Source organism: Lycorma delicatula, chromosome 2 (genome assembly GCF_047948215.1).
Source record: "Lycorma delicatula isolate Av1 chromosome 2, ASM4794821v1, whole genome shotgun sequence".
In the NCBI taxonomy this organism is placed as follows: Eukaryota; Metazoa; Arthropoda; class Insecta; order Hemiptera; family Fulgoridae; genus Lycorma; species Lycorma delicatula.
Genome location: NC_134456.1, coordinates 193029461 through 193045853, shown reverse-complemented (window position 1 = coordinate 193045853; position 16393 = coordinate 193029461). Strand labels below are relative to the sequence as shown.

General features: G+C 28.2%; 1 protein-coding gene across 1 annotated transcript in view; it reads right to left on the bottom strand.

The window, feature by feature from the left end:
• The window catches only part of mRNA-cap (RNA guanylyltransferase and 5'-phosphatase mRNA capping enzyme), a 51875-nt gene extending 35823 nt beyond the window's left edge, over positions 1-16052 (bottom strand). The window contains exons 1-5 of the mRNA XM_075356933.1: positions 15805-16052; positions 12274-12486; positions 7375-7582; positions 4307-4418; positions 599-702 (exon numbers count right to left, since the gene is read on the bottom strand). Of these exons, the coding sequence (XP_075213048.1) occupies positions 599-702; positions 4307-4418; positions 7375-7582; positions 12274-12468 (619 nt within the window). The 5' untranslated portion in view covers positions 12469-12486; positions 15805-16052. The remainder of the gene's footprint in view (positions 1-598; positions 703-4306; positions 4419-7374; positions 7583-12273; positions 12487-15804) is intronic.
• Positions 16053-16393: the final 341 nt, after the last annotated feature.

The window sequence follows — 16393 nt, the reverse complement described above, 5'->3', positions numbered from 1 at the left end:
AGAATTACCATTATAGTGTTTTTCTATTAATAATGAAGTATAACAAATTTAAAAATAAATTTACAAAAAATAAAAAAAACAATCTTGTAAAAAGTGGTCATCCTGAACAGAACAAGCAACTATTGAAATTAAAAAAATCTAAAAAGATTTAAAATTACCTCAATCTGTTTTTTTTTTTAATATATATATATATATATATATATATATATGAATATTTTAATTGTTATACAAAAAAAAAAATTCTGACAAATTTTTAGATGAACTTTTACCTTCATTTTTTGACTCTGAGCACAGTTTTGAAAACCCAGTGTATACAAATTAGAAAGTAAATTATACAATTCGGTAACATTATCTAAATCTTTACAGCCTTTACTTAAAATCCTATCCATCAGACAAAATAAGTTAAGGGCCAGATAAGCTAGGCCTTTTTATCAGTACTTTTCTTTATTTACAAAACTAAATTTTTAATAATTACGGTGGACAAATTACAATAAATTAAAAAAAAGTTATTCAGATTCTTGTGAAAACATTTAAAAAAATTTTAAAACGATTTTAAAAACAATGAATATGACAACAAATGGGCAATGTACATACATACCTAAGGACCAAGATGGCAGAGCTGGTGCAGCAGGTGTGAATTGAATTTCATCATATCTTCTAAATAATTCTTCCAAATACTCTTGTTTATATATACCAGGCGGCCTAAGAAAGTTAATAATTATAAATCTCTAATAATCTTGCAAACTAAATAATCAGATTTAATATGAGGGGGGTTTTGATAAACAATGAAGATAACACTTAATGGGAGAACAAATATCATAGAATGGCATATTTTTCCACTATAAACATGCCAAGTCTTGTTAAATTCTGTTCACTTGCCCATTGTCAGTAACTACTGCAATGGAGTCAAGTGTGGTTACTAATCAACATGTTTAAAACAACGTGGCGTGACTGAATTTTTAACAGTTAAAAAAGTGAATTCTAATGACATTCATTGTTGTTTACAAAACTTTTGTGGTGAGGAAACTGTTATTGGTAATCACACACCTCTGAATAGATGGTTGACAAAACTTTGTGCACTGGGAGCTGATATAAAAAGTAACATAAATATTATTAAGTGATATAAATATTGAAAAGTGATAGTATGTGAGAAAAGAATTGACATAGATTCCAAACACGAGAATATGATAGTGTGTCTGAGCACTGGGACAGCCAAGGATTTTGTGCGATACACAGAGCTGTTAAAATACCTAAGAAGATGAGGATCAAGTTAAAAAATCCACTGAGTCAATAATCCTGCACTCACATTTTATGCTACTATTGAACCCTTGTGAGAATGAAATTCTAATCCATTTCACAGACTCCATACTCACTGGATTTGGTGCTCTACAGCTTTACATAGACAATGGTGTAAAAGATGCAGTGGTTGTGAATTAAGCAGACTGCTAAAATTCTTCAAGGATGAATTGAGAAAACCCCCATTGCTCACCATTGGGAGTAATGTAAATGGTGTCTATGTTTAAAAGTAAAGGTAAGCCCTAGCAGCCTATAAATCATGGTTTCAAGACTTTTTATTACATTTGAACATTTCATTCTGTTTGTGAGTGTATTAATTCCACAAATTCTTCATACTTAACAAAACATTATAGTGTTATGTTTTTTCATAACAATAAAGTTCTTTTAATAAAAAAAAAGAAATTTCCATTAATTACAAAAATGGCATCACTAATGTGAATACCAAAAAAAAAGTGAAAAGTCAGTTTTTGCTGACAAAAAAAAACCATGTACATATGGTTATATAAACATTTATAGAGTTTATACAACAAAGTATTAAATATATAATATAAATAAAAACTAAGCAGTTTCACTTCATTTACTTCATAAAAAGCATGACAAAAGTTATATTTTGTTTTAAAATTTTAATGAATCAAGACCTCAGTTGTTAATTATGTCTAATTTAAAAAAATGCATGGAAACAAATGATAGCTTTTCACAGAGGAAACAGAAATGAATAATCAAACTTAAAGTAAAGGTGAAGAGGAAGAATATTTATTTAATTTAATTTTAATAATTTATTAAACAAATAAAATAATCATTTATTTTTAATTCCTGTATTTGAAGATTATGACTGCAATGAATTTCTTTAAACTGTTCTTTTCAATTATTATTTAAAAAAGAACCATTTACAAGATTCTAATAGTAAATAATGATTAAGTGGAAAATCTTTAAAAGAAACTTTGGCTACTTAAGAATGATTCTAATAAGGAAAATAACATTAAAACTCGCCCTATTGATATTGAAACTTTTATTGCTTAGAGCCTCTACTAACTTGGTATGACTGTAAACCTGAATTGAGATCAATACAGCTGATTTTGTTGAAGAAAATGAGGGATCTAGCACAAAATATTAAAAAACGGTACTTATTAAAATTTATTTTATTTTTTTAAGAATAATTCTTTGTAGCCAGTAGTAATTTAGGATTGTAAAAATCCTACTTTTTTTTACTAATTATCAAGTAACAGTGCTTATGTTGCAAGGCTTGTTTATCTAACAATAAAAATGCAAATTCATGTATTTACTGATTTGCCTCATTTAATTTTAATATTCAATTTTTTCAGTATAACAAAATCTGGACGCCATCATAGAACAATTAAAACCCAACAATATACTTAATAACTGAATAGGTAAGAAAAGGTGTAGGTACAGCTAAAAAATTTACAAAATGCAACTTCTACAGAATTCCATTGCAAATTGAAAAAGCTTGCAAATTGTTTTGGAGTGATGTTACAATGACTTTAAAGAGTTAGTGATAGTGTGAAGTATAAAAATAGACATAACAAGTACAAAAAAAATACTGTCTTAAATATTTTATTCCTTTCATATCATTTATTAATATCTATTCATTCCTTAGCCAGTAATGCAGATCCTCATCTTACCAAGTGTCATACAGTAGTTTGAAGAAGTAGATATTAAGAGAATGAATTGGTTATCCAGATGAAGATCTCAAAGCATCTTTGGAATAAACTTAAATAACTTATTTGAGAACACCAACCATTCACATAATTTTAATAGCCATAAGACGTGGCAAAAAAGAAATGGAACCAGTATTTAAAGTAACAGGCAAAAGTACTATGCCAAGTTTCTAAAACAGTAAGAAAACATTAGAGGAATTTCAAAGAAAATATAAATATTTTAAAATTACTTCTCTTGTAATAAATTACTTGTATACTGCTGTAATTGTAGTATTATTTTCCTACTGACTATGATAACTATTTTTAAAAAGATAGAATCTAAATAAAAATAAAACATAATTTTATATTAACAATTATCAAATAGTTTTCAGTAATTATCAAAAACAAAAAAATTCACCTTCACCTTAATTTGATCAAATTACAATTGCCATAATGTTATAAATGTTAAAAAAAAACACCATTTTATTCTTAATACTAACTTGTGACAAAAATACACTGATTGACACTCCTAAAAACAAGCACTGGAAAAGGAAAAACTGACTTTTTATCTCAGTAATAAACAAACAATTTTTTCTTGATAATTTTTAAAAAAAACTATGATCAAGATAACACTTGAAATTCTGAAAGTACTTAATTCTGAACACTTTTAGGGCGATCAACTTACAACCACAAAAAATACAAGAAAAATAACTATTGCAAGAAAATGAATTCAAAATTTATTAACAAACTTAGAATATCAAAAAATATAAAATCTAAAACCAATGGCAAAAAAATGTAATATTACTTTAGAAAAAAATTGAAAATTTATTGATTAAAATATTATGAAAATAAATTTAAAAAAGAAAATGATGGAACATATCTTATTTATTATTCAAGATATGTAGATAAAAATAAATTCATTGGTATAATGAGTTTTACAAGTAATTTAATTAATACAATAAGTACAAAATAAGTGTTATAGGTAATAAACTGGTGTAATAAATAATAAACTTTCAAGTGGTGACCCTTTACATAGATCCAAACTTAAAACTATGATGATAAAAAAATTATGATATATAAGAAAAATATACACAAAAATATGGTAAAACTACATCTGTAAAAAAAGGACAGCATAAAAAAAAGTAAAGGGGAAATGAATAGGTGTATCATGTTTACAGGAATATAACAAAAAGCAGTTTAGATTAGTTAATGAAATTAACTAATGAAGTTTACTTATTTGTTATGATTATTTTATTTGTAATTAATAAAAACAAATTCATAAACAAAATTAATTCCTTGTCCAAATTGTGATCAATTATCAAAATAATACATTTGCCAATAAATGTAAAGAATACCTGATTTCAGAAAACATATTTACAGCTGCCCCTACACTACAATTCATTTCTTCAACCATGAATGAAATCAGAAGAAAACCAGTTCTATTGAAGCCATGAGTACAGTGAACACCTGACAAAAGAAAATTAAATTTAACATTCAACTTATACATGATTAATCAGTAAAATAAGATTTTTTTCATCTTATAAGAGCACCATAATTGAAAAAAAATCAATGAATTATAAATTGTAATTAAAATAATATTTTTGCATTAACAAAGGTTAACACAAGTAATATACCATGATAAAATCTACAAAAGAAAAAAAAATATTTGAAAAATGTTTTAAGTAAATATTAATTATTTTTATGTTTTGTTACTTATTAACTCTGGCATAAATTAAATACAAGGGTGTTCAAAAAGTAACATCCACTACTGATTTAGAACATTCATTTGGCATGCAAAACAAACATCAATGGAAAGAGATTAAACTTTTTTCACTTTTCTACAAAATGTCAAAACTGATTAAGTTCTTATCCTAGCATAAAAGATTTTAGTGAATACCTCTGTAGCAGTCCAATTACATCCTGTACTTGATTTGAGTGTTATATTCTCTTATTCCTAGCACTGTCACTCTAACATGATAAAAGAAAGGTTGATTGTATAGAAAGTTAAAACAAAAGATATAGATTAATATAAACTCATTCCTTCTGCCAATATATTAAACCTCTCCTTCAGAGGTATAGGATGTTCTCCTGCAGAAAGGACTTACTCTCAATCCAAACAGATTGAGTTAAAATAACTAAGAGGTTAGACAAATTTACTTCTCAAACTTTCTTTGCTAGTTTCTCTAGCAAACTTTCTTTTGGATACTTAAGGGTGAAAAACAAGGTTATATACTGACCAAGAAACAAAAGCAAATGTGTGTTACGTGATCTACGCAAAAAAAAAAACACAAAGTAACTTTCCTGAAAATGTGAAAAACTCTAATCAGGAAAAAGCTCTGAAATTTCACAAACAGCAGCAAACTACTGTAAACTACAAGGGCTGTTTTTTTTTCAACCTCTGATGGGCTATAAAAAAAGACACTTATATAACAAAATGATTTTATTGCTAAAAGTTGAGTAGTATCTAACTTATTTTTCTACATAATCGCCAAAATGATTGAGGCATTTGTCGTACTGTGACACCAGCTTTCTGATGCCCTCTTAAAAGAATTTTGCTACCAGTGAGGTAAGGTACGTCTTGTTTTGACGACCTCCTCAATTTCTTCACTAGTGGTGAAGTGTTGTCTACCCAACCATGTTTTCAATTCTCGAAAGAGATGAAAATCGTTAGGTGCTAGGTCTAGACTACACAAAAAATTTCCAACTTGAATTGTTTGAGGTCTTGTGTCATGTTGGCACAGTTGGTCATGCATTGTTGTAGAACAAAACCACAACAGATAAGAGCATGCTTCTTCCATTTGTTCTGGATCGCTCTGTGAAAGTGACACAAAGATTCACAAATACTTCCTTTGTTATTGTTGTCCTCTGCTAAATAAAGTCCACCAACAAGACACCTTCATGGTTCTAAAAAACTGTAGCCGTTGTTTTCCTGTTGCTCAGTGTCTGTGTGAAATTTTTTGGTTTGTTTGGAGAAGTGTGCATCCATTGCTTAGACTGTTCTTCGGTTTCTGAATTGTCATGCTGGATCCAAGTCTCATCATCAGTAACAATAACTTGTTAAAAAATTCTTCCCCCTCATTATCGTAACATGTGAGAAACATTAAAGCTGATGCCAATTGCTGCATTTTGTGATCGTTGCTCAACATTTTTGGGACCCAATGTGCTCACAGTTTCCAGTACCCTAGGTCTTTAGAAGACCTTGAAAGTTCACTTATCATAAACCTCCACTTGTCACGGGCAAAATCACCAACACACTCAACCAGGCATACAGTAGTGTCAGACTTGCATCCTTGCCTACCTTTGTCATGGGCGTCCATTCGCCCTTCTTTAAATTTCCTACACCATACCCATACCATTCCTGTATGGGAATGGATTGGATTTCAGCAGAGAAGGAATGGAAAATGCAATGGATTTCAGCAGCGCTGAAATTTGTTCAGCGAACAAGAAATTTGTTCCAACACACACTTGGCAGAAGCACTGATCATAGCGGCCTTGTTTAATTGCCTGTAGCTCAACTCAGACTGATGCAATGGAGCCAGTAATAGCAGAGGTTATGGTGGGGAGCAGCACATTCGCATGATGCGCAGACCTGGCTTCCACCTATCTCTTGTTTACTTAGATGCACGATGAGAGGTTGAAAAAAACAGCCCTCATATACCAAAAGCAAAGAAACCATGTGTATGGGTTTTAAAGAGACCCCCACAAATAAAAATACCCATAAACTTAGATTTATTAAATTTAAAAAATAAATAAATAAATGTAAATAAACAGCAAAACAAAATAATTAAAGTAGAAGTGTAAATAGCTTCCAACCAAAAGAAAATAAATTAAAAATATAAAAATGTTAAAATTTAAAATAAAGTGGATTTTGAAAATTTAAGATTCATAATTTTGGCCATATTATCACCCCAGAACAATACCAATTCTCATTGTTAGAGTATATTCAATAAGGAATGTATTATTCAAAAACATTAACACAGCTCCAGAGCTACACAATTGAGTTAAGGGGTTTGATCACGGAAAAAAAGGTTTTTTTTTAATTGTCAATTTTATTCAAAAACATATTATTTATCATTCTATACTGAATGAGTTATTAAAAACATTTTCTATAGTTTTTTTTTTTTAAACAGAGACTCAAAATAATAAAAGAATGAACCATCACTCAAATAACAAGTGCGTCATTTTAAATGAAAGCTGCCTTTATTAATATTCTTTAGGAAACTGATGCTGGATAGTACACTTTTCATTCTGTGAAACAAATTAAATTTGATTATAGAATGATCTTTAAATATTTTGTTAATTCTTTTTGTCTTCTTATAGTTAACTTAGATTACCAATGATCGACATGTAAGTTATAACTGAGAAATATGTTTCCCAGTTAAAAAATCTATAATATAATAAATTCTTGAAATAAAATAAATACCAATTGCTTCCAGTGGATAAGTGCTAATAAATTTTCGACACAACTCGATGAATACTTTTGTCTGTTCTAATGAAGGAGTCTCCCCATGTCCTCGACACTGTAGTTTAACATATTTAACATCTCTACCATCATTATAACCATTTTTAACCTCATCCTGATTGTAAAACCGTTTTGTGTTTGTTAAATCAATCCATAATCCAATTCTAATCTAAAAATAATTAACATATTAATTACCTTATGATATCTATTCATATAAACGATATTAACATCTACTTAGTTTAACACTGAAAACATTATTATACTTACAAAATAGTTACTTATCTAAGGAAAGAACTTAGCAATGAGGTGAAATCAGCCCTGTATTATCATGATTTTAACCAACATCAATTGATTTTTAAGTTACTTTAAAATGGCCTCAAAATCAATTAATCTCATAGATAACAGTATTGAACATCTTTTCTGTTTACATAATTTTTTTTTGTTAAACAAAAATTAAACTGTTAAAGAATTATTTAAAAATAATTTTTTTTATAAAATTTAGAATTTTCCATAACTTTTATTTTTCTTTTTTAAACGTTTTTAATACTGAATCAACAATCAGAGTAGGGCAATAAATGAATAAACAATTTTATTTATAAATCCCTTGACAATTTCCCTTCTTAGAAAATGTAAGATTGATATCTGGAAATAGAGAGCTAAGACAGAGAAATATAATAACTTCTCCTACCAGTTTCTCTCTCATGTTTTACTGTTTATTAATATAATCACAGATATGTTCCAACCAGGACATATTTTAAACAAGCAACATTAAATTTATGAAATGATGGAAGAAGAACTACTAGAACTTGGTCAGAACAATATCATTATTTCTCAAAAATATTAAATGAAGTTATGTAGTACAGGAACTGCAAGAAAATAAGAAAATAAGAAAATCTGACAAAAGATAAGTTCAATTTGTTTACAATATTTCCCTATAACATACAGTGCATGCAGCAGAACATAACAGATGCAGTAGTAAAACTTACAAAAAAAAACTTTTTTCAGAATATCTTTTTTCATGTCTCCTCAAATATTAACCTTTCTTTTTCCTGTTTAGCCTCCGGTAACTACCGTTTAGATAATACTTCAGAGGACGAATGAGGATGATATGTATGAGTGTAAATGAAGTGTAGTCTTGTACATTCTCAGTTCGAATATACCTGAGATGTTTGGTTAATTGAAACCCAACCACCAAAGAACACTCATATCCACGATCTAGTATTCAAATCCGTGTAAAAATAGCTGGCTTTACTAGGACTTGAACGCTGGAACTCTCAACTTACAAATCAGCTGATTTGGGAAGACACGTTCACCACTAGACCAACCCGGTGGGTTTCAAATATTAATCTGGGTAAGAAATACTTACTTTGTATTTCTCCAAATGAGTACCAAAAAATCATTTTTTATTAATTAATTGTATTAATTTTCATACCTTAACAGAAATTTTTATGGGAAATAATAATTTTGAAATGTAAACATGGCTAGGAAAAAAAATCAGATACTTTATTAATTTAGATATTTTTAACAAAATTCAAATTTTGTTAAAAGTATCTATTTATTAAAATACTCCAAACAACTTTTTAACAGTTAGATTTACATAATGTGTAAATATTAAAAATTAACTTAATAAATAAATAGAAACAAAGGGTGTCTCAAAATGAACTGATATTTTAAATTTGCTGGTATTTTTGTTGTAATAAAATTAGAGTAGAAATTTTTATCTGCTGTTTCAGTAAAAATTGAGGTTAAATTATGGAAAAGAACACAACTGAACAATGCATAAAAATTGTAAAAATTCACCTTAAAAATGGTAATAATTTTACAGAAACTGTGCGCAAATGCTGTACTTTTTTTGGCCATCATAATACACCATTTCGCAACACTGTGATAAATCTAACCAATAAATTTGAGTCAACTGGTTCAGTTCTAAACAAAAAAAGGAGTGGCTGTCCTCATACAGCTCATTTGAACAAAATCATAGCAGGTATTAATGAAAGTGCAGAAGAAAATACTTTAACATCAATCCGTCATTACAGTCAACAATTAAGCATTTCCAGAAGTACTTCAAGGATGAAAGATTTGAATTTGTTCTCTAACAAAGTTCAGTTGATACAAGCTCTGAAACCACGATCATCCAAATCTTCAGGCGTTAGAAAATTCGGTTTTAGAAAATCATCAAATCGATAACAAGTTTTCAAAAAAAGTAAATCAAAAAATGAGGCACATTCTCTTCTTACTGGCTTTGGTCTAAAAAAAAAAATTGTCAAATTTGGAGATCAGAAGATCCCCAAAAAAATTAAATAACTTCCTATGCTTACTCAATGGCTCACGGTTTGGTGCAGATTTTAGGCTGGAGACCTTAGTTCTTTGAAAATGAAATTGTTGTTACTGTCAATGGAATTCTATATTGTGAGATGATTTTAAACTTTTTATGGCCTAAAATTAATGTTATGGATGAGGAAGACATATGGTTTCAACAAGACATGTGGTGCAACATGCTACACTGTCAATCAACTATGCATTTATTGCAAAAGAAATTTAATGGTTGTGTTATCTTGCAATAAGGTGATGTGAATTGGCTACCAAGATCATGTGACTTGACACTGGTGGACTTTTTTCTTTGGGATTATTTAAAGGATAAAGTGCACATCAATAAACCACAAACAATTGAGGACCTCAGAGAAGAAATTCGATACAAGACTGCCAACATTTCCCAGCAATTATGTCAACATGTTTTGGAAACTTTTGTCAAAAGAGTGAACATGTACAACCAAGGCTGGGGGTGCTCATTTGTCAGATGTTTTGGATCACACACAACTTCCATGTTTCCAATAAATCAAAAATATTAATTAACAAATAAAAAATGTGATTTATTAAAAAATTAAAATGTCAGCTCATATTGGGACACTATATCACATTTTGAACACATAAAATCAGAATAAATAAACCACATTTAAAAGTAATGAATATTCTTAAGGAATTCATTTTAAAATCACAGTAGTATTGTAACCCAATTATACAAAAATCTGGCATTTTCCAAATAAATAATTATGTATAATTATGTCTAATAATATGTATTTAAAATAGCATTTAATTTATTATATTAATTCAAGTCAAACTAATTTTTACTGTAAAATATAATTAAATGATATGCTACATAAAATTACTTTTATACCATGCTGGAACCACATTTTAAGAGGGTAAAAAAATATAAGTAAAAAGTTTATTGTTAGTACATTAATTCATGCTTGTTTTAAGATGTTTTAAATAAAAAAAACATATTGTAATTCATGCTTTCTCTCTCTTCAGTTGGCCACTGTGATGATCTCTGAGCAGTAATTGCCAAGTAGTGCAACAAATCATAAAGTTTCTCTTGAATGAAAGGATTCAGGACTTATGAAATTATTATCAGCCATCAAGCACATTTTGGAAGTGAATGTTTATCAAAGACAAGACTTTCAATTGGGCAGAATCATTTCATTGAGAATATCTGGCTATCTCTGACAAATTCATATAAAAAAACTGACAAGCTTGTACAGGTTAACTGACAAATAGTTGTTTAGCAAGCATCACATAAGTGATGCTATTCCTGATACTAGGAATTAGTATTAGGAATAGCACCTAAATGCTGTAAATGAAATAAAAATACTGCACATGAAATTTAAGTACAAAAAGAATTGTAAGGAAGATAGATAGATTTCTCACCAGTACACATTACAGGAGCATAAGGAATATAATCCAGCAACTTTGGCTCAAAGTTTTTTACTTCTACATGATCAGCAGTGACACTCTACACTCTGGTCTATCGCTTTACTCCTAAATTAAAGAGAGCAGTAATGAAATAGAACTCTCCTCAAAAAGGATAATTTTTAGCAGGTGTGATTGTAGCCTTTGCATTCTCTAACTCAAAAGCTAAAAGCTATTACTTACTTAGACTTCTTAGAAGGTAAAAAAGAAATAACAATGGGAAGTTACTTTCCATTGTTCTTCAATAAACTTTTTGAATGAGAAAGCAAAACTAGCAATTCATTTCAGACACAATAAACCAAAATTAAGTTTCTCTCCTTTAAGATAAAGTACTCATTTTCAAACTGCTTTTTAAAATTCCCTGATTTATAAATAGAAATTGCTGTACTTCCAACTACAATTTTGGTCCCAGATTATGATTTACTTAAACTAATGAGTTTAAATACATCACATTTGAGACCACAAAAATTTGACAATAAAGTTGTTAAAGCTGCATAGAGCAGGTTCTGAAACCTTAATTAAGCTTACTAACCTCAATTACTCAAGTCTTCCTTCTAGAATAATATGAAGTGGATAGTACTCAAGGGGGATTTCACTGAAAAGTTAATTGGATATGACTGTAGATAATAATTAGTTTGTTATAAATTTTAACTATGTTGTAAAAACATGTAACATTTTTAACACATATAATTGAAGTTACAACTCATGTAAAAGGTAAGAGTAGTTGAGCGGTTCAAAGAATAACTGCTTTGGTGACTATTATAATTCAAGCATTTGTTAATGCTGTTTTTTATTCTACCCAAAAAGAGACACATTTAAAATGCTGTGAACAAGTGCACTGAATTTAACTATTCTTCAATTAGTATATATGTGTAATGTAACTTTGGGAGTATATATATTTTATACTATATGTATTTTATCTTGTGGGGCTTTGTACGTGATCACTATTTGTATGTGATCACCACATAATTATTTTATAGCAGAGTTCTGTATATGTAAGTTATACCTTTATTTGAAGCTTTGTTCAACATAGAACATAATGTGGACTAAGAACACACTCATCTTACACACTTGTACACATACATTCACAGCTTAACTATTACACTTACATACTTTATAACTTTTCATTGACGAAAAGACCATTCGTGGAGGGAAACGGTATTCTTCAGGTACTTGGTCATTAAATTTGTCACTCAATGGTGTCTTAAAGGCTAAAAATCTGTCCCCAAAAAGTTCTGTGGCTTTTCTAGGACACTTGAGCCATCTGTTGGGGATAGGACCAGGGTGCCTATCACTGAAGCCAGCCATTGTAATGTTTTACATCACCTAGAAAAGAATTACAATGAAAAACATAAACACTAATTGTACAATAAAAAAACAATTGTTAATACATTAACAATTGTTAACATCAGGAAAAGCACAACTAATAGGCTATTTTAATAACATTATTTTCAAACAAAAAATGCATATTCAACATAAAAATTCTGACATGAATTCTTTGGACTCGTTTTAAATTGTTCAAAAGAAGTAAAAACTACACTAATGTAAAAAACACAATTTAAGATCAACATATAATACTCTATGATTAAATAACTGTGAAATAACCTGCTAGAAAAGGTGTAATTAGTCCACATGCTTTGCCAAAAAAATGTCCAATACTTATACTTGTTTATTTCAAACAGGGATCACATGCCAATTAATTAAAATGAAATTAATTATTTATTTCCTCCCTGCAAGTTATAAAAGGTTTAATATTCTAACAAAACTTTTATTTTTCGAGTGTGTAAAAACTCAATGGTATCAAATCTGGGGTCTTCCTTGGCTTTTCCACATTTTTATGAAAATCTGATGGTGTAACATTTAAAATAAAAATAATAGGTACTTACGTATTAACGCCACCGCAGCTACAGCTTTATTTAAAAACAAAGTAGTCAATCGGATTTCAGTGGAAAATGGGCCGATATAGAGTTTAACATAGATTCAAAACAGTCTCTTTATTAATTTTAATAACCATATTTATAAATATAATTTAACCAAACTTAACCTACGCTCGCTTCGCTCGCTAACCTTGACTAATTAACAGGAGTGTTTTGATTATTTAAATAATAAATAATTTCAATAATTACTGAATTTATTAAATAAATACTCAAAAAATTACGGTGTTAATTAGTCAAGGTTAGTGAGCGAAGCGAGCGTAGGTTAAGTTTGGTTAAATTATATTTATAAAATAAATAAATATAAATAACCATTTATTAAAATTAATAAAGAGACTGTTCATTTTCTGAAATCACGAACCGAAATCCGATTGACTACTTTGTTTTTAAATAAAGCTATAGCTCCGGTGGTGTTAATACGTAAGTACCAAATAATATTTGAAAAATGGTTAATTGTTGGAATATATATAAAATTACACTTTTGTACACAATATTCCATCAATATGTTCTTTTCACGTCTTAGTAATATAAAAACAAACTTGAACATTGAAATACTGAAAAACCTAGCTCATACACTAGTGAAAAGTGCATTAAATTTGATTTGCACATCTATTATTACACATATGCATAATGCAATTTTGGGTATATACATATTTTATATTACGAAGATGAATACAACTAATAAAATGTGCATATTTTATATGTATCTATTATTATTTTTCTTTTTTTTATCCTAAAAGGCTTTACCTTACATTTCAGTAAATGAACTTCTACTTAACGTAATGTTTACATCTTTCTTTTTCTTTAACATTTACATTATTCTACAGCAAAAACAATTACATGCACATTTTCAAAATTGTTGAATATGCATTGAATGGAAAAGTATTTAGTGAACACTCACAGCAGGTTATTGAATCTATTGTTTAAAACAGGACTAAATATGTGTAAAAAAACTTCCCCATTCCATTAATTAATGAAAAAATGTAAATAATTATTTTTTAGATATATAGTTTTAATGTAATAATTTAAAAATAAACAAATAAATAATCATTTTAAAAATAAAATAAACAACTTGCTTCAAGAAAAAAATAAATACACATAACATAAACATAATCTCAGTGGTTCTAAAATGACATAAAACTAAAAAATCATTACAAAACTTATGACAATATGAAGATTTTGGAAGCTTGAATCTAATATAATTGATGAATGTGATCAACCTAGCTGGCTTAATGAAAAACCAACATAACAGGTGGAAAGAACAAGAAATAAGTTAAAATAGTGGATAAGATTTTATTTTTTTTACAATATTTTTATAGTTCTACAATGGTATGTTATAAATTACCATTGTAAACAGTCTACAATAATATTCTATAGTAACCTAATAATGTAAAATTTAATTTACAAAAATATTCATTCATCAAAAAAAAAAAAACTGTCAACTTAAAATATTTATTTATTTTTAAATTGAGTCTATCATTAATGCCATTTAGAACATCATAATTTACCCACTAACAAACTTTCATGGTAATGTATAACTCCCAATATTTACAAGAAACGAGTTTTATTATTTTCATATTCCACCCATTCAAAAAAAATGGGTTGGTTCTTAACAACCAACTTTATATACAATGTGTAGATTTGTGTACATTTGTATTATTATTACACTTTTGTAGCTATAAGTACAACAGAAAACTACTAGTGTAGGTACAAATGCTCTGTTAAATATCCGTTGCAAAAATGAATACAAAAACAATGTTACAAACTGATTAAACATAAAAACTGAAATATATACACATAAGAGTGTACGTAGTGTAACAGTTCAGAAACAATTTTAAAAAAAATCTTGACATGTCAAATGGAATAAATAAAACAATTAATAAGCAGATAGTGTCACCAATCAAAATAGTAATATTAAATGGCCATGGAAATTTAAATAGGCGACCTATAAAAACAATTAAAATCACCCCATTCTATTTTTTCCCTGTCACTTTATACAGGCTACTATACTAAATATTAGAATTAACAGTCGAAAAATATTACAAACAAATTTAAATCCTAATCTTTTTTTCTTCACATCCTAATAGTAGTACACAAATCCCCTCATCTAAATCAAAATTGAATTTCTGGGATTACATTTAAAGAATAACAATAAATATATAAATCACCCAACTAATGCAACATTATTTATGATCACTAAATTCAATTTATAAAGTTTTTTTTTACAAGTTATAAAAATGTTACTCCTAAAATATTCTCCAGACTACATAGTGGATATGAAAAAATACTTTAAATGCCTTAACATTCTACACTTTAAAGCTAAACTTCATTTTCAATATATAAAGCTAAAATAGTAACAAATTATTAAGTCAACAAATTAGTAAACAACTGAAGTTGCACTTGAATGAAAATAAGTGCAGACTATCCAAAGTATACAAAAACTATGCGGATTTAAATTTATATCTCTACCTTCTTACCTTCAACAATTAAATACCTACAAGATTATAAATGATTAATATTAAGAAATACAGCCGGTAATAGATTTTGTAACATTTTATGTCAACATTTATAAAATTCAGCAACATTGGGCGATTTTCAACAAGTCAATATAATACAATATAACTAATGCAACCAAATGAATGGTCCGTTATGAAAAAACTTTCCAAACGTTCAAGAAAAGAACTTAACACGATTAAAAATGAATACTTACATTAATATGTATTTTAGAGGAATCTGAATGTTATAAAAGTTGGTTGGCACATATGTGCCATTCCCTACACAAACAAAAATAAAACAAGTTTCAGAATCACTAACAACACTAAAAAAAAAATATAAATTCACTGTTCTATAACTTAATAAATGTTTAACATAAGTATTTAATTTATTCTCGGAATAAAATCGAATCTCTTAACCTGACTACATGAAACCCTCAGATGCTAATCTGACGTCACTAACTGCTGCTAAACAAAATTTCACCTTCGAGAAACGCAGAAAGGATTGAACAAATATTTTAATGAAGATATTAAATAGTTTATGAAAATATTAGAATATATGGTAAATTAGTAAATATGAAGCTTTAAGTTAAAAATCACATATTTTGAACAATTTTAAGTCTTTTGTTAGGAAAAACTAAATTCTAAAATAATAATTAATGGAAGTTTCACTTCTTGCCAGTAGGTGGCAAACATAACAGGTACATTTCACAGATTGATCTCAATCTTCGTGTAAATAAATAAATACATTTTTTATTCGGATCCGTACAAATTAATTAATTATATAAGTCACATCAGGCATGTTAC